General features: G+C 46.3%; 1 protein-coding gene across 2 annotated transcripts; it reads right to left on the minus strand.

Moving 5' to 3' along the window:
- Positions 1-3,570: 3,570 nt before the first annotated feature.
- Positions 3,571-19,318, minus strand: COMMD7 (COMM domain containing 7). 2 transcript variants are annotated; one of them, XM_033153886.1, is made up of 9 exons: positions 19,170-19,317; positions 14,112-14,165; positions 11,187-11,289; positions 10,497-10,553; positions 10,369-10,406; positions 6,649-6,739; positions 6,416-6,465; positions 5,243-5,291; positions 3,571-4,050 (listed from the first exon to the last, which is right to left on the minus strand). In XM_033153886.1, the coding sequence occupies exons 1-9, from the start codon at positions 19,251-19,253 to the stop codon at positions 3,974-3,976; spliced, it is 603 nt and encodes a 200-aa protein (XP_033009777.1). In that variant the 5' UTR covers positions 19,254-19,317; the 3' UTR covers positions 3,571-3,973. The 2 variants fall into 2 exon arrangements, with proteins under 2 accessions (XP_033009777.1, XP_033009778.1); XM_033153887.1 differs by lacking the exon at positions 10,497-10,553 and having other exon boundaries at positions 19,170-19,318.
- Between the last annotated feature and the right edge of the window lie 8,108 nt (positions 19,319-27,426).

Raw genomic sequence — 27,426 nt, forward strand, 5'->3', positions numbered from 1 at the left:
AGAAAGCAGGGACTCTTTGAAGACAAAATTCCTGGTCCGGAAGCTGCAGTTAGCGCAGGATGCAGCACGGTTGCTGACAAAAGAGGCCTTGCCACACACATGCGACACCTGCGCCCAACAGATCTGCACTGCCTGCCAAGCCAAATTCAATTAGTAGGTACTGTATATAAAGCCATTAGCACCTTGGGACCAGTCTACCCGAAAGATTGCCTTACCCAATATACGCCCACAGTGTGCCACACAATCCCTGTTCCACATTTGTAAGAACTTGGTATTTTAGTGTGGCGGTAGACTTTGGAACTCCCTGCCTCTTGACCTCAGCTACTGTGTTCTTTTCAGTGCCAGCTAAAAACACTCGTTTAAAGAAGCCTGCCCAGGTATTTAGAATGCTGGTGCAAGTTCTAATCTGTATTTTAGTATGCAGCTAACTTTCTGAAAGTTTTTCAAGTGATTGTTGTTTATTTTTCTGATTTTGCCTTTTCTGCAAACCGATTTTTTTAAAAAAAACAATCTAGTGGGGTATAAATTTAATGAAATACAGTAAATAACCCCCCCCCCGCCTAAGTTCAATTGTTTGTTTTGCTGAGTCTACGAAGAATTATACCAGGGCACAGGGTTGTCCCTGTAAAAGCAAACTATTGCAGAATGGAACACTCTGGAAAATCCATTTTGGGCACTTTCCATTTTTCTGCAATATAAAAAATGCAAATTGTTGGGGTGCAGTGTGTGGCTGGAAGGACACACATGGAAGGCTAGTTTGGTCTCACGGCCAGAGGTGTGCAAGTGTGACAGATTGCACCGCCACAAGAGATCATCATTCTGGATCACCAGCGAGAAGCCCACCTGCAGACACTTTCAACTAGAAGGTTCACTAGATTTTGATTTTTTGCCAAAGAGCATTTGATTCCCCTATAGCCGAGAAAGGGACACTTGCCTAACTGAACAACCATCAATACACTGGTGCTCTCCAGAAGTTTCAGACGACAACTCCCACAACAGGAGTTGTATACCTGAAGGAGCGTCTCCACACCATCGTTCAGCCCGGACACCGGGGTCCATCTCTGGGGGGTCTTCTGGTGGTTCCCTCACTGCAAGAATCGAAGTTACAGGGAACCAGGCAGAGGGACTTCTCGGTGGTGGCGCCCTCCCTGTGGAACGCCCTCCCGTCAGATGTCAGGGAGACCTTGGTAGTTGAATGGCGTGGCTCACGAAAGCCACAAACCCAGATGTGTTCCGGTTTGTGAACGTTTTTCGGAAGCTGAACACCCGACACAGCTTCCAATCGAGTACAGGAAGCTCCTGCAGCCAATCGGAAGCTGTGTCTTGCTTTTTGAATGGTTTTAGGAGTTGGGCGGACTCCTGGAACGGATTAAGTTCAAGAACGAAGGTACCATTGTACATGACTTTCCACCGACATCTGAAGGCAGCCCTGTATACGGAAGCTTTTAATGTATGAAGTTTCATTGCGTTTTAAAATATTTTGTTGGGAGCTGCCCAGTGGCTGGGGCAACCCTGTCTGATAATAATAAAATTATGATGATTATTGTAGTCCAAAATATCTAGAGAGCAACAGGTTGGTGACAGCTGCTCCGTAGGAAGGATAGAATAAAATAAAATAAAATAAAATAAAATATCATGGCCCCCATCATCTGGGAATCTTCCCCCAAGGGTGGCATATCAGGGTGTCTGGCCTTAGTGAATGCCTTCTTCTTTTGAGAGGAATTTTTGGGCAAACTTCCTGCCAACCTAGCAGTTCAAAAGCATGTCAAAGTGCAAGTAGATAAATAGGTACCACTCCGGCGGGAAGGTAAACGGCATTTCCATGCGCTGCTCTGGTTCGCTAGAAGCGGCTTAATCATGCTGGCCACATGACGCGGAAGCTGTCTGCAGACAAACGCCAGCTCCCTCGGCCAGTAAAGCGAGATGAGTGCACAACCCCAGAGTCGGTTTACCTTTTTGGGCAAACTTGCACAACTTTCTTCCCTTTCCCCCCTCCAGTGAGGGGGAAAAAGGAAGAACCCAGGGACGCATTGGAGCATCTCTGGAACAGGGCTGGAAAAATCCCAAGGAATGGAATGAGGCAGGTTTCACAGATCCCTGATCCCACAAACCTATTAGGCAACGCTGGAAGTTCCATGTGCAAATGAAGGGGGCTGCTGATAAGAATTGCATGGATCTGGGCCAAGCTATAAAGGTAAAAGGTAAAGGACCTCTGTTGTCTTTGTCCATGGAGTTTTCTTGGCAGGGATACGGGAGTGGCTTGCCGGTTCCTCCTCCAATGACAAACCTAGACAGCATCTTAAAAAGCAAAGACATCACATTGCCGACAAAGGTCCATATAGTTAAAGCTATGGTTTTCCCAGTAGTAATGTATGGAAGTGAGAGCTGGACCATAAAGAAGACTGATCGCCAAAGAATTGATGCCTTTGAATTCTGGTGCTGGAGGAGACTCTTGAGTCCCATGGACTGCAAGAAAATCAAACCTATCCATTCTCAAAGAAATCAGCCCTGAAGGACAGATCCTGAAGCTGAGGCTCCAATACTTTGGCCATGAGAAGAGAAGACTCCCTAGAAAAGACCCTGATGTTGGGGAAGATGGAGGGCACAAGGAGAAGGGGGCGACAGAGGATGAGATGGTTGGACAGTGTTCTCGAAGCGACTGGCATGAGTTTGGCCAAACTGCGAGAGGCAGTGAAGGATAGGCGTGCCTGGCGTGCTCTGGTCCATGGGGTCACGAAGAGTCGGACACGACTGAACAACAATAACAAAGGATCCCTGGACGGTTAAGTCCAGTCAAAGGTGACTACGGGGTTGCGGCACTCATCTCGCTTTCAGGCCGAGGGAGCCGGTGTTTGCCCACAGACAGCTTTCCAGGTCATGTGGCCAGCATGACTAAACCGCTTCTGGAGCAACGGAACGCCGTGACAGAAACCAGAGCGCATGGAAACGCCGTTTACCTTCCCGCCACAGCGGTGCCCATTTATCTACTTGCACTTTGACGTGCTTCCGAACTGCTAGGTTGTTAGGAGCTGGGACAGAGCAACGGGAGCTCACCCCTTCGCAGGGATTCGAACCGCTGACCTTCCGATCGGCAAGCCCAGGAGGCTCAGTGGTTGAGACCACAGCGCCACCCGCATCCCATTGGGCAAGGCTATAGCGAATGGGGAATTCGTACTTCCGTTCAGGGCAGGTGGTTCCGAAATGGGCACCCCCTGGGGGGCGTGGATTGCCTGGGGGGGCACCAAGAGGCAAGGAGGTGGTGGTTCTGGAGGTGTAGATGACTATCAGACTTCGAAACCCGGTTCATCAGTTTTGTCAAGTTAATTAAACCAAACTGGGTTTTAGAATCATTGAGAGTTGGAAGGGACCCCGAGAGTCATCTAGTCGCACCCCCCTGAAGTGCAGGAATCTCAGCTAAAGCATCCAGGCCACCCAAACTCAGTTTAAAAACCTCCAAGGATGGTTTTCAAATAACTGTGCAATTAACTGCTACTGTTTTGAATTTTATTGTGTTACCGTCTTCCTCAGTGGTTTGCGCAAACCTATGTTCTATATTACACTTTTAAAAAATAGATTTTAAAGGAGATTTTACAGCTGCCACCTCTTCCTCTCAAAAGAGAGCGAAAAGTCATCCCCATGCCCATTTTATTTCTGCTTCCTCAATCCCCTTCCAAGCACCGTTATCTGCAGCACACTGCTCTCCCCAAACAAGCCTTTTATGCAGCCAGAGAGAGAGAAAAAAACACCAGACTTTTGCAGGTTTTACAAAACACTTCCCACCCTCTGCTGTCCCTTAATGGCTCTTAGGGCCCCCAAGGGAGCCAGACTTTAAAAGTGGGGTGCTTCTTTGACCCCAAACTTCTCAATGGGGAAAATGGCGGTTGGGGGATCTGATCCAGGGGCCATGGGTGGTTGACGTTCAGCTTCCCCTGTCTGGTTTAAAGCAGGCCGCGGCCGATGCCCCTCCGGAAACTCAGCTGAGGCATTCCAGGCTGGTTTTCATCCTCTCCATCTCGTGAAGGAAGCTGTAAAACTGAGGCAGCGTCAGCTCTGGTTCCGCGGGCAGGGAGAGAGAGAGGGGAGAAAGAAAGAAACAGAAATGATTCAGGACTCGCAAAACAAGAAAAGCACTTGTATTTTCCCTGTAGCAAGTTAACCGTTGCTCGGAAAAGGGCAACCAAAAGTATTGTTATAAAAATTCTGTAACTGTCATAAATTCTTACAACAGTATCAAGGGGACAGAAGAAAGATTCGTAATAACAACGGTGATTTTAATATTGATACCCCGCCCATCTGGCTGGGCTGCAGCATTTGGGACTTTTAGTAAGTTCAGAGAAAAGGCGAGTAAGAGGCAAAATGATATGTGTGCCCCCCCCCCCCGAGATCTCTACTGGAGGTTGAGTAGCTGAGCAGTTTTCTTTTTACAGCTGCAGCTCCCAAAATGTAATATAATAATAATAATAATAATAATGCTTTACACCATTATCATTGCTACCTTTTTAAGCTTTTTGCATTTTATCTGTGTTGTTTTAATTTGTGCAAGCTGCCCTGAGTCCCAGTCTGGGGAAAAGGAGGGATACAAATAATAATAATAATAATAATAATAATAATAATAATAATAGCTTAGATTGAGATATATGTGGGGAGATTTATATTAAAATGTGAGCTATTTATTTAGTTATATATTTTTCAATCGTTGTATAAGGTATAGCAAGTTTTGTTTCATTATTAAGGGAAGCGATATACAGACAATTGGAAGTCAGTTTTTAATTGTTATTTATAATTATTATTATGTTATTTATAATTATTATAATTATTTATAATTCTTTGCTTTTTCTGTGTGTTTTGTTTTTTCAAATATAATTTTTGTGGATTATTATGTCTAGATTATATGCTTTTGGGGTTTTTGTTTGTTTGTTTGTTTATTTGTTTCTATTGGTTGATTTGATATGGTTGTATTTTATAAGTCTGAAATTAAATAAAGCTATTTTAATAATAATAATAATAATAATAATAATAATACTATTAAATTGGATACCACTGAATGCACTCAAGTCAAGGGACAAAACTCCGACCTTAGAGTTAGTTGAAAGCAGCAGCTCCCCCCGCCCCGCCCCCATCCCAAAATACGTGCCCTTGCATTGTCTTTTACAGGGGGTGCAATTTCAGCCTTCCTGGGGCTTCAACTGTCTCCCTCTATTTGTAGAATGCGCCCCCCAGGACAAAATAATGGCTCACTCACCCATGTACAGAGGCTCCACTTTGTTTCCTTTCTTAACCACCAATTTCAGCTGGAAATAAAAATCAGGTTTGTGTTTTTTTTTAAAGAAGGAGAAAGGAAGTTGCATCAGAGCAAGGAGGCGAAAAAAGGAAAAACGCTGTGCTTTTTTTCTGCAAATGGAAAACCCTGAGATTCTTCCACTGTTAACGTTTTTACATGGCGGTAGATGGAGCAGCTGAGGAGTCAGGAATTTGGGGGGGGGGTTGCATGGGTGCTTCTGGACAGGGGGACAGAGGCAAGCCACTCTGGGCTGTGACCCACAGCAAAAGATGGGAGACTTGCGAAGGGGAAGAAATCTGCACCTACCACCCTACCCAAAATGGGAACCGAGTCCCATGTTGGCTGGGGCTGATGGGAACTTTAGCCCAAAATAGCTGGAGGGCTACAGTTCTGCCACCTGTACAAGGCACATCTCCAAGGCAAATCTGTTGCACCAACTCACTATTTTGCAGCTTCTGATAGTCAGGGGGAGGACCAAGGATGCTCAAGTCCTGTGCCACTTGGATGCCCTCTGCCTACCACCCCAAACCGCATTGCCCAAACACTTTCAAGCCTCTCTATGCTGCCATAAGGACTAGAAACTTGGTTTTCGGAAACTAAAATAAAAGCAGTTTCCCGCGACACTGAATTCTTCAGGCACGAGTGTCTGCGGGACAGTGAAGGTAAAGGGAACCCTGACCATTAGGTCCAGTCGTGGACGACTCTGGGGTTGCGGCGCTCATCTCGCTCTATAGGCCAAGGGAGCCGGTGTTTGCCCGCAGACAGCTTCCGGATCATGTGGCCAGCATGACAAAGAGAACCAGAGCAGCACACGGAAACGCCATTTACCTTCCTGCCGGAGCGGTACCTATTTATCTACTTGCACTTTGATGTGCTTTCGAACTGCTAGGTGGGCAGGAGCTGGGACCGAGAAACGGGAGCTCACCCCGTCACGGGGATTCAAACCACCAACCTTCTGATCGGCAAGCCCTAGGCTCAGTGGTTTAAACCACAGCGCCACCCTTGTCCCACGAGTGTCTGCGGGATACAGGGTGGCCTTTCTTAACGCCTGTGCCATCACCCTATTTTTGCCCCTGGCTCTACCTGAGGGGTCTTCCAAAAACAGCATCTCCTCGTGTGTTGCAGGAGACCCACCTGCATGAAGATGCTTCCAGCTTTCTCCAGTTCGCTGCTTCCTGCTGTAACTGCCGGAGAGAACAAAGAAAAGCAATGTGGGGTGCCCAGGGGAAGCTGAAAGGCGGAGCTTCCGTGGGGTGGAGGCACCTGGCGCTACAGGGGGTTGGACTAGATGACTCTTGGGGTCCCTTCCGACTCTGTGATTCTATGACTCCCCCCACAGGTCTCCCCCAGCCCACAGAGCCGCTCACCTCCAAATTTCCACTCCATGTCTACGAGCTGGTTAACCATCAGGGTCTGGCCCACAGCAAGGCGCGAGAGGGTTGGCGATTTCTCCTTCCACTGGAAAGATTGCAGAAAGCAAAATGAAGCAAAACCTGGCATGTGTGTCCGGCGTGCCCATTCCACCAAAGCCCACCTCCACGGAAGACTGGCTCCCAGAGTTTCACATGCAATACGCAGGGCTGGATTTAGGTTTGATGTGGCCCTCAGCTCCTGAAGGTAATGTCCAGCTGTCCTTTGTCAACAACAAATGGCCGGTGTTTTTTTGTGTTGAATATATGCTATATGGTAATTTATGGAACCTTTTAATGAGGGTGAAAGAAGAGAGCGCAAAATATGATCTGAAGCTCAACATCAAAAAAACTAAGATCATGGCCACTGGTCCCATCACTTACTGGCAAATAGAAGGGGAAGAAACAGAGGCAGTGAGAGATTTTACTTTCTTGGGTTCCATGATCACCGCAGATGGAGACAGCAGTCACGAAATTAGAAGACGCCTGCTTCTTGGGAGAAAAGCAATGACAAACCTAGACAGCATCTTAAAAAGCAGAGACATCACCTTGCCGACAAAGGTCCGTATAGTTAAAGCTATGGTTTTCCCAGTAGTAATGTACGGAAGTGAGAGCTGGACCATCAAGAAGGCTGATCGCCGAAGAATTGATGCTTTTGAATTATGGTGCTGGAGGAGACTCTTGAGAGTCCCATGGACTGCAAGAAGATCAAACCTATCCATTCTCAAAGAAATCAGCCCTGAGTGCTCACTAGAAGGACAGATCCTGAAGTTGAGGCTCCAGTACTTTGGTCACCTCATGAGAAGAGAAGACTCCCTAGAAAAGACCCTGATGTTGGGAAAGATGGAGGGCACAAGGAGAAGGGGACGACCGAGGACGAGATGGTTGGACAGTGTTCTCGAAGCTACTAACATGAGTTTGGCCAAACTGCGGGAGGCAGTGAAGGATAGGCGTGCCTGGCGTGCTCTGGTCCATGGGGTCACGAAGAGTCGGACACGACTGAACGACTGAACAGCAACAACAATTTATGGATCGAACAGGTATCGAAAGCCATTTGCACATAACAAAATATGTATTTAATCAAAGTAAACGTTGAACTGAAATACATTTAAGAAGAAGTATATTAATAGTGAAATTAAATCGCTGTCTTAGGGGTTGTTTTCAAAAGTCTGGAATGGATTTATTTCGTTTTGCATTACTTTCTACGGGAAAGCGCGCCTTGGTTTTGGAACGTTTTGGTTTTGGAACAATTAAGTTTGAGAACCAAGGTACCACTGTATATAGAAATGAGCAAACCAGTGATATTTTAGGGAGCAGGCTAGCAGGCGGGGCCCATTTCTCACACCAAAGGAGCCTCCACAACACAAAACATTGTTGCTGTATGTAGGTTTTGTTTTATTGGTTTTTTATCTTATATTTTGGAAATGTACATCCAGTCCCCCCCTCTTTAAGTTTTTTGGGGGCCCCCAAGAGAGTGGGGCCCTGAGCTATAGCTGGTTTAGCTTATACATAAATCCAGCACTGGCAATACGTGATCCAAAGAATGCCAGTTGTTTGTGTTAGAGAACAAGATATAAATATCTTAAGGGTAGGACTCTTTGGAGGGTAGGACTCGAACCCATGGCTTCTGGTTATAAGAAAAGAGATTCCAACTAAACATCAGGAAGAACTTTCTGATGGGAAGAGCCGTTCGACGGTGGAACAGTGTCTCCCTCGGGAGGGGGTGGACTCTCCTTCCTTGGAGGTTTCAAAGCAGAGGTTGGATGCCCACCTGTCATGGATGCTTTAGCTGAGTTTCTTGCATTGTAGGGGGCTGGACTAGATGACCCTTGGGGTCCCTTCCAACTCTACGATTCTAGCCTTTAAGGCTGAGGTGGTGATCTATTGCTTATCTCCACCCCTGCCAAGCCCGCTCCCTTTCCTCCTGCTCAAAGGGGGTCAACCCCATCTCTGTCCTGCAATGGGAGATGGTTGCATACCCTTCTTGGTTTGATACAGCACCCAGGACATCACTGGGGCTCAATAAACAGATCTCCTGTTCAGTTCAAGGGGACTCACGCAGGAGAATGCCTGGGAGAGACTGTGCCCTAATAAATCAACAGTAATAACATGTTCCATACATGGATTTCCCAGTAGTGATGTATGGAAGTGAGAGCTGGACCATAAAGAAGACTGATTGCTGAAGAATTGATGCTTCTGAATTATGGTGCTGGAGGAGACTCTTGAGAGTCCCATGGACTGCAAGAAGATCAAACCTATCCATCCTTAAAGAAATCAGGCCTGAGTGCTCACTGGAAGGACAGATCCTGAAGCTGAGGCTCCAGTACTTTGGCCACCTCATGAGAAGAGAAGACTCCCTGGAAAAGACCCTGATGTTGGGAAAGATGGAGGGCACAAGGAGAAGGGGAAGACAGAGATTGAGATGGTTGGACAGAGTTCTCGAAGCTACCAACATGAGTCTGACCAAACTGCGGGAGGCAGTGGAGGATAGGGGTGCCTGGCGTGTTCTGGTCCATGGGGTCACGAAGAGTCGGACACGACTGAACGACTGAACAATAACAACAACAACATGTTCCTCAGTCCAGATAAACAACCACTTGACCTTTAGAAGACACCTGAAGCCAGACATCTGAAGGCAGCCCTGCTCAGGGAAGTCTGAAATGAATGATGCTTCATTTCATTTCATTTCAATGAAATAGGTATGTATTTCCACTGTTGGTGGAAATGCCCAAAGATTTATGAATTTTGGGATATTATATATGAAAATTTGAAAAAATGTTGGAAAATCACATTTGGGAAAAAACCTGAATTATTTTTATTAAGTATGACCCCCAAGAATATTCCTGAAGACAGAAAAAGCATCCTTTTGTACACGTGTGCTGCAGCTAGGATACTTATAGCTAAAACCTGGAAAGGAGAAAAAATACCAACAGTCCAAGAATGGCAAATTAAGCTAATAGAATATATGAATTTAGCAAGGATGACAGCGGCAATAAGAGATATACAAAAACAGAAAACAAAAGCAGAATGGAAATATGTGGAGGAATATTTAAGAAAAGAAGGTTTGAAAACGGAACTAATGATTTGCTTGGATTAAGTTATGCACGTGGGAGATTTAAACTATATAATTTTTTGTTTGTTTGTAAGAATGAGAGTAATCAAATTATTAGTTAGAGTAATGAAATGAGTATTATACTAAGAAAACCGTTGTAGAAGCAATGTGAAGTCATATTTTAAATTTGATGTATAATTTGAAAGAGACTATTGTAAATTTATGTCTGTTATTATTTGTGTGATGTAAGATTTAATGTTTTGTTTTATGTTTGAAATCCCTTTTTTAAAAAAAAACAACAACACAAATTTAATAAAGGCTTATTTTAAATTCTTTTTAAAAATGACATGGTTGGTGTTGTACCGTGGTTTTAATATTTTGCTGAGAGCCGCCCAGAGTGGTGATGATGATGATGAAGATGATGATAATCACCCCCTGAATCATCTTTAAAAGCCTTCCTACAAAAGATCTGCCGGTTAAAGCTGGCAAATGAAGCGGCCTGGCAGATTGTATCTGGTTACAAGGCAACAGCTCAGTTCAGGGGACAGGCAGCCCAGAAGAAACGCACCTCCCCCCCCCCCCCCCCGGAATTAAAATTTCAGTAGCGAAAGGAATGCTCACAGTACCTGCTCTTCGAAATAGCTGGCCTTCTCCTCGCTCAGCCCTGCGGGAGAAATTCAACACGGTTAAACGGGAGGCCGGCAGCCACCGTCCACCTTCAAGAATCGCTGGGGGGCATTTCAGAGAGACCTACCTAGGGTGATAAGATCTGCTCTAACCTGCTCTGCCGAAAGACTCCTCTTTAGGGCACCTGAGATAAACAATGCATAAAAGAGACAGACAGGGGAGAAAGAGAGAGAAGTCTGGTTAGACAACATCGCTACTGTATGGAGTTAAGAGCGGGAGAAAGACACCCAAGCAGCGTTAGAAACTCAGGTATATGAGCTCCTTAAAACCAGGGTTACAGTCGCCAGAACGGAGCGTTGGAATATTCCGGACGGACAAAAGGAGATACTTTTCCCACGCGGCACACGGTTTTAACTTTGGAACTCACTGCCACAAGATGCAGGGATGGTCACCAATGCGGATGGCTGTAAAAAGGAGGATAGACAAATCCACGGGGACAAGGCCATCAGTGGCTACACAGTCTTGATGCCTCTGTCCTAGCTGCGAATCGAAAGTGGGGAGAGCTGCTATTGTGCTTAGGTTGGGGTCTCCCTGTGGGTATCTGGCTGGCAGCCATGAGAACAGGATGCAGGAATCCATGGGCTTTTGGCCTGATCCTGCACCCCGCCTCTCCTTATGTTCCTAACTTCACTGAGCAGCTGCCCCCCCCCCTTGTGAGGGGTCCCATCACGAAAGAGGGGAGAAGCACCTCTCTCGATTCCCCTGGTCAATGGCAGGCATCCACACACCGCCAGGGACCCCCAAGCCCCCCACTCACCATTTGGCACCAACAGGAGGCTTTTAACGATGTTCTTCAAAGGGCCCGGGCTGAGTTTATTGCTGGTGGCAAATTCAGAGAGCTGAGCTAGGAACCTTTCGACCTGTAAGAGGAGAAGAGCAGGGAGAGCGATCCACACCAAGCTGCACACGGATGCTAGTTTCTGGTGCAGCCCTATGCCTGCCTAACTCCAAAGTCAGTTCCACTGAGTTCACAGGGACTTTGAATCACAGAACTGTAGAGTTGGAAGGGACCACCAGGGGTCATTTAGTCCAACCCCCTGCAATGCAGGAAGCTTTTGCACAACATGGGGCTCGAACTCATGACCCTGAGATTAAAGAGTTTCATGCTCTGCCGTCTGAGCTATGCCAGGAGGGAACTTTGCCCCGGGTTGTATACTAAGGCTGAAAAACAGAACTGCACCTACACTGTTAATCAAGCTCCCCTTTGAACTTGATTTCTGAGTTCTGGGACACTGTGCAGAAGGAGATGATCCGCACATCATTAAAACCATGAAAAAGAAAGAATTGCCTCTGTGACTCATTTGAGCTTGTGCTGGCGCCACAAAGAATTCTTATTTAATTGGGAATGAAATACCTTATTGCTTTTATTCATGTGTACCTTTGGCTATATTCTGATTTTAGAATCATAGAATCCTAGAGTTGGAAGAGACCCCAAGGGCCATCCAGTCCAACCCCCTGCCAAGCAGGAAACACCATCAAAGCATTCCTGACAGATGGCTGTCAAGCCTCCGCTTAAAGACCTCCAAAGAAGGAGACTCCACCACACTCCTTGGCAGCAAATTCCACTGCCGAACAGCTCTCAATGTCCGGAAGTTCTTCCTAATGTTTAGGTGGAATCTTCTTTCTTGTAGTTTGAATCCACTGCCCCGTGTCTGCTTCTCTGGAGCAGCAGAAAACAACCTTTCTCCCTCCTCTATTTTATATATTTGAACATGGCTATCAGATCACCCCTTAACCTTCTCTTCTCCAGGCTAAACATACCCAGCTCCCTAAGCCGTTCCTCATAAGGCATCGTTTCCAGGCCTTTGACCATTTTGGTTGCCCTCCTCTGGACACGTTCCAGCTTGTCAGTATCCTTCTTGAACTGTGGTGCCCAGAACTGGACACTGTATTCCAGGTGAGGTGTGACCAGACTAGCGGAATACAGTGGTACTATTACTTCCCTTGATCTAGATGCTATACTCCTATTGATGCAGCCCAGAATTGCATTGGCTTTTTTAGCTGCTGCATCACACTGTTGACTCATGTCAAGTTTATGGTCTAACAAGACTCCTAGATCCTTTTCACATGTACTGCTCTCAAGCCTGGTGTCACCCATCCTGTATTTGTGCCTTTAAGTACTTTCTGTTCAGAGCTTAGAAGTTACCTTAGTCCAGGCACCCCCAAACTCGGCCCTCCAGATGTTTCTTGGCCTACAACTCCCACCATCCCTAGCTAACAGGACCAGTGGTCAGGGATGATGGGAATTGTAGTTCCAAAACAACTGGAGGGCGAAGTTTAAGGGTGCCTGCCTTAAGTCTCTGACGGAACTGAGAATCAGATGTTCAAGGAAAAGTTCCCAACTTGTAAACAGCGGGGTGAAAAGTGGATTTAAGAAACAAACTGGGGATCCCGAGTTGTGATGAATGACATATTCCGCTGCTATCTGACAACTGCCTTGAGACTGTACCTTTGTTATTTTTTATTTTAGCCGATATCTCCGTCCCTGTTTAGAGACAGAAGCCTCCCCCCCCTCCTTTTATAGCAAGAGAAAGCGGGGCATAATTTTAGTCAGACGTTTGGTGGTTTCCAAGTCGTCTGCCCAAGTTTGGGCAGAATTTATGACGCGTTTCGGTAGGGAAAGCTGAGCAGTCATTAAAGGAAGAGGCACAAAGAAGGGGCGAGATCCTGGCGCAAGTTGTAAATTAAGGAAGGCCTCATTTTAATAGTCTTGACTTTAGAACCTGTTTCTCCCTTGCCTGGGAGGAAGCCCCACAGAGTTCGGTATGGCTAACTTTGGAGAAGATCTGGTGAGGATGAAACAGTCAGACTCACAGTATTTCTTTCTTTCTTTTCAAACAGTCCAATAAATTTTTCTGCAACCCCCCCCACCCCCGTGCCCCAAAGGCAGGGATGAGAATGGGTTGGCGAAAGAAAATTGTGTTTGCTATAGGTCAGCGAAGGGGGCAAGTTTTTATATTGTAAACAGCCCTGTGATCCTCAGATGAAGGGCAGTATTATTATTATTATTATTATTATTATTATTATTATTATTAATGAAGCTGACTGCATTTGTTTAGGGAGAGGGCCTTCTCGGTGGTGGCGCCCGCCCTGTGGAACGCCCTCCCATCAGATGTCAAGGAAATAAACAGCTATCTGACTTTTAGAAGACATCTGAAGGCAGCCTTAAAAAATCTGGAAGTTGTTAGTGTTTGATGTTTTAGCGTGTTTTTAATATTCTGCTGGGAGCTGCCCAGAGTGGCTGGGGAAACCCAGCCAGATGGGCAGGGTATAAATAATAATAAAAATAATTATTATTTACAGGATCTCATGTTTAAACATACACATGCTCCTCTGCTGATATGTCATGCTCTGCTATTGCTTGGAATGCGCCCTTACAGAATAGGCACCCCGTCTTGTCCTTCAGATTGAGATAATAATCACTTTCATGACACTGCTATTATTATTATTATTGTTTAAAAATGAGAACAGCAATCTACACTTTACAAAGAATTGCAAAGAACTTGCAGACTTGTGACAGGGTGCCTGGCCTTTCGTTTTATCTCATGCAAAGATGCTACTGTAATTCGCTTAAAAGTTCCTCCTCCTCCTCAGATGCTCACCTTGAGTAAAACTATAGCAAAAATAGCCTCAGCTAACCCCCTCGGATGCTATCTTGCCTACTTCTCTGTGGACGGCTTACCTCTTTCGGTTCCTGCAGAAATCGGAAAACCACTTCCACGAGAGTGGAGAATTGCTGGAGAGAGACAAAACGAAGGTGTCAGCAACACAAGACCTGCCGGGGATTGGGCCCACCTCTCCTGCTCTTCCCCGTGTGTAATGCAGATTGTTCCTTTTTTTTAAAGAGCAGCAATCCTCAAAACTTCCCCCTGTATATATAGTTTTTAAAAGGGACTTGGTGGTTCAGTCTGGGTGTGTGAAGGCAGTGGTTTGGAGCCATCAAGGTGGATGGACCTGGGAACAGGGACACTCCCTGCCCCACAACACGAAGGTCCCGATTCCCTTGCCAGAACACTTCCCCTTTAAGACTTGGAACTCAATTACTCAGTAATCCAATTCAACTAAGAAGTGTGCATGCCCACGAAAGCTCATACCAAGAACAAACTTAGTTGGTCTCTAAGGTGCTGCTGGAAGGAATTTTTTATTTTGTTTCGACTATGGCAGACCAACGGGGCTACCTACCTGTAACCAATTCAACTAAGATTGCTTTAATAACAGCCACCTTGTGAAGATTAAATAAATCTTACCCACCTGGAATAACAGTTATGAGTTTTAATTGCTTAATTAGTTCTGCATATATGTGCATATCAACAGAGGCCGGTGCACAGCTTATCTGAGGTCCAGGGTGGTGAGCCCCCCCCCCACTCCCCAAAGCTGGCTTAACCCTCCAACGTCCAGGGCAAGCGGAACGGAATCCGTTCCAGAAGTCCGATCGACTTCCAAAACCAAATTGTGGCTTCTGATTGGCTGCAGGAAGTCCCCCAGGCAATCGGAAGCCACGGAAGCCCCGTCGGACATTCGGGTTCCAAAAGAACATTCGCAAACCGGGGTTGCGGCGTTTGGGAGCCAAGACGTCCGAGCTCCAGGATGTTTGGGATCCAGGGTACGACTGTATGTTTATGTTTGGCCAGGCTTCTCCATGGGCCTGGGGTTTTGTGTGCGTGTCCATGTGTTTCTGTAGCCAGGGTTCTCCAACTTGGTGCCCTCCAGATGTGGCTGATGGGAGTTGTAGACTGAAACATCTGGAGGGCACCAAGTTGGGGGCACCATCTTAGAAGGGGGTCTCGTTCCTGAATGGTGGGCTTCTTCTGCAACCCGTGCCAGAAACACCCGTGGATTTTCAAGGGCTCACATGAAGCACAATTCGCCGTTTTAAAAACGGTCGCCCAATTTGGACCTTTAAGCTGGAAAGGGTTTAATGCATCAATTAAATCAACTGACTTAAAATGTTACAGCCTTAGGAGCAAGCTAGCTCTGTGGAAAATGTGACACCCAGGAGTCCAATTTATCTTTATTTTGCAAGTTTGCAAATAAGGAGAGCTGGCCCAATTAAAAGGTATCAACCTCCACCCAGGAGCTCTGGAACCCCCTGTTTGCATGCGCTGGGCATTCTCCAAATCCCCCCCCCCCCCCGAGAGAGGCAGCAGCCCTGTTTGCACACCTGGGAGGCCTGCAGAGCTCTGGCAGAGTCCTCACATGGTCACATTAAATGCAGTTTATTTATTTAAAAAAGGGTTGTAGCCAAGCAACGTTTACTCAGAGTAGACTTGCTACAATTAATGGACAGATAGATGGCCATCTGTCATGGATGCTTGAGTTGACATTCCTGCATCGCAGGGGGTTGGACTAGATGACCCCGGGTTCCCTTCCAACTCCTCAGTTCTATGATTCAGTGCTAGCACTGTTCATTAATTGCAGTCGGTCTACTCTGGGCAGGACTAGCACTGGATGCAAACAGTTTACCTACATGACCGCCTTTCTGCATGTACGGCCACTCGGCTGCTTAGAACCGGTGCTGTTACAGGTGCTACATTTGTAAGAACTCGCCTGTTTAGTGTGGCAGGGACTTTGGAACTCCCTGCCTCTTGATATCAGGCAGGAACCTTCGCTGTACTCTTTTCGGCGCCTGCTTAAAACATTCTTGTTTAGACAAGCCCACCCAGATGTTTAGAAAGTTGATGCGAGTCTTAATCTGTTTTTAGTTTCGTGTTAGTTCATCTTTCCCAAAGTCCTAAATTAGCATTGTTTTCTTATTGATGAGATTAAATTGTTTTGCCTTTTTTGAAAACCGCTCTGAGAGTTTTCTTTTTGCAAGCAGCGCGTACATTTTAGGAACTAAATAATCAAAATGAAATCCTACAAGTATTTTTTTTAAATAAATAAATCACGAAACAGTGCAGCCATAGGGGGCGGAAGGCAGGGCATCGAGGACAGCAAAGCGGTTGCATTCTTGGATGAGGCGATAACCCCACAACAGAAGCATGACCTTGAGGGAGATACCTGGAATGCGAAAAAGGCAGGACTAACAGCTGCGCTTTTTATTGTGCTACCAGGTTGGAGTGGAGACAGAAAGCTCACGAGTTCTCCAAGAGCCAGCTGAGGATAAGTTAGGACTCTCCCTACCTCTGTGGCAGCCACAGGGGTATCACTCTGGGATATAACCCTACTGGAAAAACTAACTTGTAGGCCGAGAGTCCCTAGGCACTAAAGAAAAAAAGGATGATTTCATACCTGTTTGGTTTGACTTTATTTCATTTGTAAGGAAGGAGGACCCCCCCTCCCCCCGGCTTGGTCTACAAACAAATATGGCTAATGCGGTAAAACAGGGTCGTTGTTTAATTAACCTTGTCTTGTCTAATCATGATGTCGCCACCTTCCACGCATCCGCATAAAACTGCAGAGTTGGAAGGGACCACAAGAATCATCTACCCCTGCCAGGTAGGAATCTTTCGCCCAACATGGGGCTCGAACCTGAGACCCAGAGATGAAGAGCCTCATGCTCCACCAAGTGAGCTATTGCAGCATGCCTGTGGTTTATTTATTCTGGCTTCATTTCATGTCTATATTTGTTCAACAGTATATGGGCAACGGATGGCGCTGTGGTCTAAACCACTGAGCCTATGCCTTGCGGTTCAGAAGGTTGGTGGTTCGAATCCCCGCGACGGGGTGAGCTCCCATTGTTTGGTCCCTGCTCCTGCCCACCTAGCAGTTCGAAAGCACGTCAAAGTGCAAGTAGATAAATAGGTACCGCTCCGGTGGGAAGGTAAATGGCGTTTCCGTGCGCTGCTCTGGTTCGCCAAAAGCGGCTTAGTCATGCTGGCCACATGACCCAGAAAAACTCTGTGGACAAACGCCGGCTCCCTTGGTCAGTAAAGTGAGATGAGCGCCACAACCCCAGAGTTGTTCGCGACTGGAGCTAACGGTCAGGGGTATATCTTTACCTTCACCTATATGGGCAACGTATGTTGTCATCAGATTCTGCTTTGATAACACGGCACTTTGCAGAATTCTGTATAACCTTTTTAAAAATAATAATAGTAATAAAGAGTTATTTTGGGTATTATTATTTTTTTAAGTGGCCCCAGCAGAGTGGAGGAGCAGGAACCAAGGAGAAACAAGAACAGGGTCAGCTATTGAGGCGGCACACATAAAATTTGCTGGGTGCCGTTTGGTCAGATACGCTCGCTGTGCAATGAGGGAGGGATAACGTGAGCAGGAACTAAAGTGATTTAGAAATGGTTGTATGCGGGGAAGGAGTTCTGGGTGAGACCAGCAGGGAAAGGAAGCTGAATGCAGCCGTTTTGTTGTGTATAGTTTTGCAGCAGCACACTGCTAAATAAAAACCATTCCTCTGAATCCAGTCCCTGTGCATCGTTTATAATCTTGGAAATACTAAATATACGGCACCAGAAGACAAAATTAAAACAAGGCAGTATTGCGGCTCGATCAGAGGTATAAGAACACAAAGTTTTTAGATCTGCATCTATCCCAGCACCCTATTCTCTCAAGGCCAACCAATCCTGCAAGCAGGATTCGACCACAGGAGCAACCCTCCGCTCCTGAACTGAATCAAGAGTCTCAAGACATACACATGCATCCCTAATTTTATTCGTATGCCCCCTTTCCACAGATTAAACTATGTTCAAGGCGGCTGACAACACGAAAAGAAATACGTAACCACAACATTCAAGTAGCCAAAAAACAAAACATTTTTAAAAACTACACAACAATCACTGCAAGATGCAAAATAAACATACAAAAAAATTAACAAAAATTTATTAAATATAAGAATAAAAACCACAACAACACCCCGGAGTAGGCAAGAGTTGCAGAATTATCTGAGACTAGGTAAAGAGAGAGGGTGATCAGAAGACCAAAGAGATTAGAGAGTAGATTTTTGTTTTTCCAAAAAACAGGGAGATGAAATATTCATGGGGAGTCAAGTGATTTTAGACATGGTCGTAAGGTGGAGGTTGTGGCGAGGCCGGCAGAGAAAGGAAGCTTATGGGGTGTATCTTGACCAAGCTGCAGTTTTGCAGTAGCACATGGCTAAATTAAATTTTATTCCTTCTAATCCAGTTTTCACCGATCATTTATAATCCTGCAAATACTGTACTACGCCCTACCTTTACACGGGCAACTAAAATTACACGGATAAAACGCGAGGGGCCGTTTCTGAAGGCAGAATATCAAACTAACCAAAATCGTGTGCTTTTCTTTGGAAGAATGGATGCCAATAACTAGTCTGGGTTTTATTTATTTTTTTAAAAAAAGTTGATCGCAAGTGGTTTGGTTTTTTGGTTACTTCCCCGAGTGACTGCGTCCAGAAAGGCAGCTTTTATCCTTAAAACGCATTTGTAGCCTTGGGGGGAGGGGGTCCCTTCCAACCCTCTCCAAGACCAGCGAGGCTTTTAAAAGGGAAGCCCGGGGCCCCGATCCTGCTCACGCAGCTTCGCGGAGCCTCCGGGCGTGCCGGGACTCCGGTCGACAGGATCTCAGCCGTGGGGGGGGGGGTGGTGCCGCCCTTTAGGATGACGCGCAGCGAAGCGCAAAAGTGGAGCGCGCACTCGTGCGCCCCGCTTCCTTCCCCGTGGCGAAGCGCCAGCCTCACTGGCCGGAGGGCCCCTCCTCTCCGCGCCACTTGTGGGTTTTTTTAGGGTGTCTCGGGCGAACAGCGCCCCAGTATTCGGGAAAGAGCCCCCCCCCGCTCCCAAGCCCCCCGCTCCGCCGGCAGCTGCACCTGGGCGCTCAGCTGGTTGAGCTGCTGCAGGTCGGCGCTCAGCGTCTCCGGTACCGGCTCGCGCGCAAAGCTCAGCAACCCCATTGCGCGCCCGGATCCGACGCGCTCGCCTTCCTCGGCTGCTGCCGCTGCCGCCTCCCGGCTCCTCCCCGCCGCGTTCCGCCCTTGCCGGCGCAGCCGCTTTCGATTTCGCTCCCGGGGGGGGGGGCGCTACTACTCGAGAGTAAGCCCGCCCGGCAGGTCTCTGCCGAGGAAAGCGCGCATGAGTTGGCGGGTTGGAGGGTGGATGGGGGCGGGTGTCAGGCCTCGCGCTCCTGCCCCGCCGTCGGATCGAGTCTACTCGGAAACAAGCCCCGCGGGTTTTCTTCCGGCCGCTTACTTCCGAGGTAAGGGTCACTTGGAGGGATCGTGGAGGGAAAGCCCCACGTCTAGTCCAGAGAAAGAGGTTGCTTCTTATCAGAGCAACAGTAGCATCAAAAATTAAAAACAAACCATTTTCATTGGATCACAAAGTTGTGGAGTTGGATGGGATCCCGAGGGCCATCTAGTCCAACCCCCTGCATGATTCTGAGCACAGGCGTTTTAAACTCCAGTCACAGCACCAGCATCACCCCTGGGATAACATGGCTTGTTTGTTTTGTTGATGTTGGTGCTGCAATTTAAGCAATCAGAACCAAATAATTGAGTTAAAACAAGTAAAGGCAACAGGGGTCAGCAAACTTTTTCAGCAGGGGGCCGGTCCACTGTCCCACAGACCTTATGGGGGGCCGGACTATATTTCCCCCACAAATAACCCAGAGATGCATTTTAAATAAAAGGACACATTCTACTCATGTAAAAAGACGCTGATTCCTGGACCGTCTGTGGGCCGGATTGAGAAGGCGATTGGGCCACATCCGGCCCCCGGGCCTTAGTTTGGGGATCCATGGACAACAGCATCACCCTATAAAAACTGATAGAACAGCAGAAATTATAATACAGCAGAAAATCCAGTTGGCACAACAAAACTCACAACAGCATCAAAATGTAATCAAGGGTACCTGGAAGATTAAAAACCATTAAAAGGTTTTAAGATTGAGAAGCCTGGGGGTATTTTTTTAGAAGGTCTTAATTCGCAGGGAAGGGACCACAATGCCAGACCACTGTTGCCAGAGAAAATGACCCTTTAAGGCAGGGGTCAGCAAACTTTCCGCAGGGGGCCGGTCCACTGTCCCTCAGACCTTGTCGGGGGCCGGACTATATTTTGAAAAAAATAATAATGAACGAATTCCTATGCCCCACAAATAACCCAGAGATGCATTTTAAATAAAAGCACACATTCTACTCATGTAAAAACACCAGGCAGGCCCCACAAATAACCCAGAGATGCATTTTAAATAAAAGGACACATTCTACTCATGTAAAAACACTCTGATTCCCGGACCGTCTGCGGGGGGTCAATGACAGCATTTTAATTTGGGCCTGGAAATGGACTGGTAGCCAGTGGAGACTGCTATGCAAAAATTTGGCACCATATGACCATACTCCAAGTCCCTGTTAACAATCCTGCTAGTCACCTCCCCCAGCGGCTTCATATGCACGTATCTGAACTTCCTTCTTTCCTCTTCCCTCCGCTTCAACATTTCCTCTTGTGTTATGCCTGAAGAAGAGTGCATGCACACAAAAGCTCATACCAAGAACAAACTTAGTTGGTCTCTAAGGTGCTACTGGAAGGAATTATTTTTATTTTGTTTCGCCTTTTAGATTGTAAGTTTGAGGCTAAGCACTGTCCTACTGCTGTTGTTTTGTAAACTGCCTTTTGGCTAAGGGGCAGAATAGAAGTTAATAAGTAAGCAATAATCATACTGGTGGGTCATTTCTCAGGCGGTAAGCTTGCCATAAGTAAAGTGATCCCTGCAAATGTGTCTTCCTATCTGATCCTAGTTTTCTCTCCCTGTAGTTCAGAGATGGGGAAGCTGCAGTCCTCTAGTAGCTTTTGGACTTCAGTTCCCAGCAGCCAGCAAAGCCAATGGCCATGAATGATGGGATTTGTAGAAGGCCACATGTTCCCTATCTGGATCTAGCTTTAAAGCCATCTTGCTCCATGAAGCAATGCAAACCATTTTATTGCCATAAATCCTTGGGAGTGTAAAAACAATCTAGCGAAATCACACCGAAAACCCATTGAAAAGTTGCTGTAAAAATGGGAAATCATGCAGGGAAATATGCTGAAGAATTAAAAGTGGGCATTAAAACCAAAACAAAAAACAGCCATACACTGAAGCCAAACCTTGGAGGATTCAGGAGAGACTAAAGGAAGAACACCTTCATGCTTGTTGTTGTTCAGTCGTGTCCGACTCTTCGTGACCCTATGGACCAGAGCACGCCAGGCACGCCTGTCTTTCATTGCCTCCCGCAGTTTGGTCAGACTCATGTTAGTAGCTTCGAGAACACTGCCCAACCATCTCATCCCCTGTCGTCCCCTTCTCCTTGTGCCCTCCATCTTTCCCAACATCAGGGTCTTTTCCAGGGAGTCTTCTCTTCTCATGAGGTGGCCAAAGTACTGGAGCCTCAACTTCAGGATCTGTCCTTCCAGTGAGCACTCAGGGCTGATTTCTTTAAGGATGGATAAATTTGATCTTTTTACAGTCCATGGGACTCTCAAGAGTCTCCTCCAGCACCAGAATTCAAAAGCATCAATTCTTCGGCGCTCAGTCTTCTTTATGGTCCAGCTCTCACTTCCATACATTACTACTGGGAAAACCCTAGCTTTAACTATACAGACCTTTGTCGGCAAGGTGATGTCTCTGCTTATTAAGATGCTGTCTAGGTTTGTCATTGCTTTCCTCCCAAGAAGCTGGCGTCTTTTAATTTCATGACTGCTGTCACTATCTGCAGTTATCATGGAGCCCAAGAAAGTAAAATCTCTCACTGCCTCCATTTCTTTCCCTTCTATTTGCCAGGAGGTGATGGGACCAGTGGCCATGATCTTAGTTTTTTTTATGTTGAGCTTCAGTCCATATTTTGCGCTCTCCTCTTTCACCCTCGTTAAAAGGTTCTTTAATTCCTCCTCACTTTCTGCCATCAAGGTTGTGTCATCAGCATATCTGAAGTTGTTGATCTTTCTTCCTGCAATCCTAATTCCGGTTTGGGATTCATCCAGTCCAGCCTTGAATTCTGCATATAAATTAAATAAGCAGGGAGACAATATACAGCCTTGTCGTACTCCTTTTCCAATTTTGAACCAAACAGTTGTTCCGTATCCAGTTCTAACTGTAGCTTCTTGTCCCACATAGAGATTTCTCAGGAGTGCGAAACACCTTCATGCAGTGTGAAGTTAAAACGATGGATTTTTCTCCCACAGGATGTTGTGATGGCAACCAGCTGGGATGGCTTTGAAAGAAGATTCATGGAGGATAAAGGTATCAGTTGCTACCAGCCACAAATGGCGATGGTGTGCCTCCAGCACCAGAAGCAACCACAATAGCACAAACAATGCCAACACAATTGTGAAGTTAAGTCTTTTGTGGGGAGTTTGCGTTCCATTGACACTGGGAGTCCATAAAGAAGGGGAAGAATAACAGTCAAGGGGAATGAATGGCCGGCAGCCTGGCTAAGTCCCAAGTGTTGCAAGGAGATTTGGGTAGGGCAGTCTGGCCTGCGAAGAAATTAACTGAAGATGTTGCTTGGTGCTGTGGCATTTAGAGCAGAGGATCCGAGGCAAGAGAAGCTGCAGAACAGGTGGGAGTCTGGGAGGAGCAATCTCAAAGCCTGGAAGTCTTGAGAGGGGACATGAGAGCCACCTGCAAATACCTTGCTATTATTTTATTGAGTTAATGCTGCAAATACAAACAATTAGAACAAAATTTACAATCGTCATACAAATCACTTAAATAGAAAGAATCAAAAATTTAAAAAATAGTGAAAAATAGAGAGAGACATCTAATACAGGTAAAAAGGTGAAGGTAAAGGGACCCCTGACCATTGGGTTCAGTCGCAGACGACCCTGGGGTTGTGGCGCTCATATTGCGTTACTGAATGAGGGAGCCGGCGTACAGCTTCTGGGTCATGTGGCCAGCATGACTAAGCCGCTTCTGGCGAACCAGAGCAGCGCACGGAAATGCCGTTTACCTTCACCGTTTACCTTCCCGCCGGAGCGGTCCCTATTTATCTACTTGCACTTTGACGTGCTTTCGAACTGCTAGGTTGGCAGGAGCAGGGACTGAGCAACAGGAGCTCACCCCATCATTGCGGGGATTCAAACCGCCGACCTTCTGATCGGCAAGCCCTAGGTTCTGTGGTTTAGACCACAGCGCCACCTGCGTCCCTCTAATACAGTTACAGGTAGGTAGCCGTGTTGGTCTGCCATAGTCAAAACAAAATAAAATAAAAAATTCCTTCCAGTAGCACCTTAGAGACCAACTAAGTTTGTTCTTGGTATGAGCTTTCGTGTGCATGTATCTGAAGAAGTGTGCATGCACATGAAAGCTCATACCAAGAACAAACTTAGTTGGTCTCTAAGGTGCTACTGGAAGGAATTTTTTATTTTATTTTGTTTTTCCTCTGATACAGGTAACTCTTCATAAAGAAAGGAACAAGAAAAGGAAAGAGAAAGAAAAGAAAGAAGAATGAATGATTTACTGTTATCTTAGTTATATATATATATATTTCTTTCTTCTTTCTTTCACCTGCAAATATCTGAAGGGCTGACATGTGGAAGAGGGAGCAGGCTTGGTTCGGGTGCAGAAGGTAGGACCCGAACCGCGGGATCCAAATGACAAGAAAGGAGATCCCAGCTGAACATTAGGAAAAACTTTCTGGTAGCTCTAGTTACAGGTAGGTAGCCGTGTTGGTCTGCTGTAGTCGAAACAAAAAAAAAATAATTAAAAAAATTCCTTCCAGTAGCACCTTAGAGGCCAACTAATTTGCATGCACACGAAAGCTTATACCAATAACAAACTTAGTTGGCCTATGGAAATAGGGAAGGCACCACATTGAGCCGCATGAAATGGAAGTCCATCAACCTCACCGAGAAACTTGCACAGGTACAGACTGACATCTTGTTTCTGACTAAATGCAAGAACCTGGACATTATACCCAAGGGTCTTAGAATTAAGAACCCTCTACGATCCACTTATCCTACTGAATATGCAAGGAAACTACGCCACACTTTCTCCAAGAAGCTGCTCAAACATCTGATCGGCGTTCTGTACTCTAAACAGAAGCAAATAAAGGAGGAACTCTCTGTAACGGACAACTCTATTAGGAACCACCCAGCTTGGCAAGAGGTCCACAAGGAAAAACAAACCATTTACTCCTTTCAACTGGAGTTACTGAAAAAAAGAGAAAAACAAAAAACATTCTAACCTTTCCAACCTACAGGCTACTAATCAAAACAACGAGAAAAAGGTATCTGAAGAAGTGTGCATGCACACGAAAGCTCATACCAAGAACAAACTTAGTTGGTCTCTAAGGAGCTACTGGAAGGAATTTTTAAATTTTGTTTCTGATAGCTGTTCAACAGTGGAACAGAGATGCCCTCGGGTGGCAGTGGACTCTCCTTCCTTGGAGGTTTTTAAGCAGTTTGGTATGTCATGGATATTTTAGTCATGACTCCTGCATTGCAGGGGTTGGGCTAGATGACCCTCAGGGATCCCTGCCAACTCAACTCTGATTCTCTAAAAAGCGCATGCACCCAGCTAGGGGTACATTGGCTGGAAGGAGAGGGATGGGATTTGACCAATGGCCTGGAAGTTGCACATTGAAATGCAGAAGCTCAGGTAATCTCTGCATATTCAAATCTCCCTTTGCCTCTGGTTGATCTTGCAAATGACTGCCTGAAAAGACTTTTTGTCATGAAGATGGATCTGCCCATTTTGCCATGAAGAGAGGAAGGAGGGCTGCCCAAAAGTCTTTTGCAAGAATTGGCCTTATAGAACTCACAGTGCTTTTTGTTTAAGCAAAGGGGGAAAACAAAAGGGCTAAACTTCCAGCCAGCTCATTTCTCTAGGACAGGAGTCAGCAAACTTTTTCAGCCATGGGGGGGGGGGGCAGACTATATTTTGAAAAAATAAATAAATGAACTAATTCCTATGCCCCACAAATAACCCAGAGATGCATTTTAAATAAAAGCACACATTCTACTCATGTAAAAACACGCTGATTCCCGGACCGTCTGCAGGCCAGATTTAGAAGGCGATTGGGCCGCATCCTGCCCCCAGGCCTTAGTTTGGGGACCCCTGCTCTAGGAACTGTATCCCATTGTGAGTACAAAGGTGAGGCAAAGGATGGTTGTTTGGGGACATAATCTGTGCTAAGTGACCTTGAGCATGCTCTGTCAGGCAAAAATCAATCAATTGGGAGAGCAATTGAGTCCTGAGAAACTAAATAACTACCGGAAAAGTGACCACCAGGTCTATTACTCTGAAGAGCCTCTTTGAATGTGTCAGGGGACAGGGAGACTTTGCAATAATAAAAAGTGAATTTCTACCCATTTTTGCTTTATGCAATCCTCGCCTGCCTGAGCTCAAACAGTTGCACAGCTGGCCAGCTGCAAAATGGTGTCACTTCCCCCCCCTTTGGCATCTGGCGAGTTGGATTTGAGTCCATGCCATAATAAATCTGTTAATTGTTTAAGGTGCTGCAGATGACATCCTCTGGCCCAGCACACCATCTCCACATAAAGAGAGCCTGGCTGCAGGATCAGGCCAATGGCCCATTTAGGCCAGCATCCTGTTCTCACAGTGGCCAGCCAGGTGCCCCTCATGGTTAGTATCCTGGTAACCATCAGTACCCCTCTCCTCCATGAAGTGCACCTTGTTTTCATCACTATTATTTAATAAATTTGTACACCGCCCTGTGCCCGTAGATCTCACAACATAAAATTACCATATAAAACAACAACAACACAAAATGTATAACAGAAATAGGAACGAAAACAAACCAATAATCTCTGCTTCCACAACACAGTCAAAAGGGCATCAAATGTCAATCAGCCAAACGCCTGGTTAATGAGGAACATCTTCTCCTGGCACCTAAAGGTGTATAATTCAAATGACATGCTTTGAACTCGGGTCTTTGTGTGTTTGCAGCTAAGACAAAGGTCCGTATAGTTAAAGCTATGGTTTTCCCAGTAGTAATGTACGGAAGTGAGAGCTGGACCATCAAGAAGGTTGATCGCCGAAGAATTGATGCTTTTGAATTATGGTGCTGGAGGAGACTCTTGAGAGTCCCATGGACTGCAAGAAGATCAAACCTATCCATTCTCAAGGAAATCGGCCCTGAGTGCTCACTAGAAGGACAGATCCTGAAGTTGAGGCTCCAGTACTTTGGCCACCTCATGAGAAGAGAAGACTCCCTAGAAAAGACCCTGATGTTGGGAAAGATGGAGGGCACAAGGAGAAGGGGACGACAGAGGATGAGATGGTTGGACAGTGTTCTCGAAGCTACTAACATGAGTTTGGCCAAACTGCGGGAGGCAGTGAAGGATAGGCGTGCCTGGCGTGCTCTGGTCCATGGGGTCACAAAGAGTCGGACACGACTGAACGACTGAACAACAACAACAAGCTAAGCCTTGTAGCCAGTATGCTATCTTGACTTGGGAGTCATTTTTGAAGTGATGGGGAGCAGCAGAATAGGCAGTACGATGGAGTGGTTAGCGCCTAGGCCCGAGAGACCAGGGTTCAAATCCCCACTCAGCCATTTAGTGAGAGGGGATTTGGGTCAGTGGGACCTTGAGTCACAGCCACTGCCCCTCGCCCCTAACCGACCTCGCAGAGTTGCTGTGAGGATAAAATGGGGAGGGGTGCAGAACTGTGAACGGAGGAAAGGGGGTAAAGAAAATTAATGATAACACTCATGTAAAAATCAAACTTCAAAATTCAGGAGGAAATACCAGCGGAGTCGTGGAGTTTCCACTTATTATAAGGCAGTTTTGAAATCTTGCAGCCTTCATTGCGTCCATTTCCCATAGCGACCCTGTGGACAGACAACCAAGAAGTTTGCATGTTGCGGCGCAGGAACCAAAGTCATGCGGCAGAAGACTTCCTAGTCCTGGGATGGCAAACAAAATAACATTATCCAGACCACAAGAGTCATCAAGTCCAAACCCCTCCAATGCAGGAATCTTTTGCCCAACGTGGGGCTCGAACCCACGACCCAGAAATTGAGTGTTTCATATTCTACCCACTGAGCTATCCCAGCTATCCTATGCATGGCCTAGACATCACCATAGGTTGTGGCGGCCTTGATGCGTTTGAAAAGAACAGAGGCACGACTC

This window comes from Lacerta agilis, chromosome 6 (assembly GCF_009819535.1).
Source record: "Lacerta agilis isolate rLacAgi1 chromosome 6, rLacAgi1.pri, whole genome shotgun sequence".
Taxonomy (NCBI): domain Eukaryota; kingdom Metazoa; phylum Chordata; class Lepidosauria; order Squamata; family Lacertidae; genus Lacerta; species Lacerta agilis.

Bases quoted from the DNA above. Each gene is read 5' to 3' on its own strand.
- COMMD7 (XM_033153886.1), bottom strand. From the start codon at position 19,253: ATGGGGTTGCTGAGCTTTGCGCGCGAGCCGGTACCGGAGACGCTGAGC. The intron at 11,290-14,111 runs GTAAGCCGTCCA...CTCCTCTTACAG, and splicing joins TTCTGCAGGAACCGAAAGAG to GTCGAAAGGTTCCTAGCTCA. The intron at 10,554-11,186 runs GTGAGTGGGGGG...TGTTTATCTCAG, and splicing joins CCTCCTGTTGGTGCCAAATG to GTGCCCTAAAGAGGAGTCTT.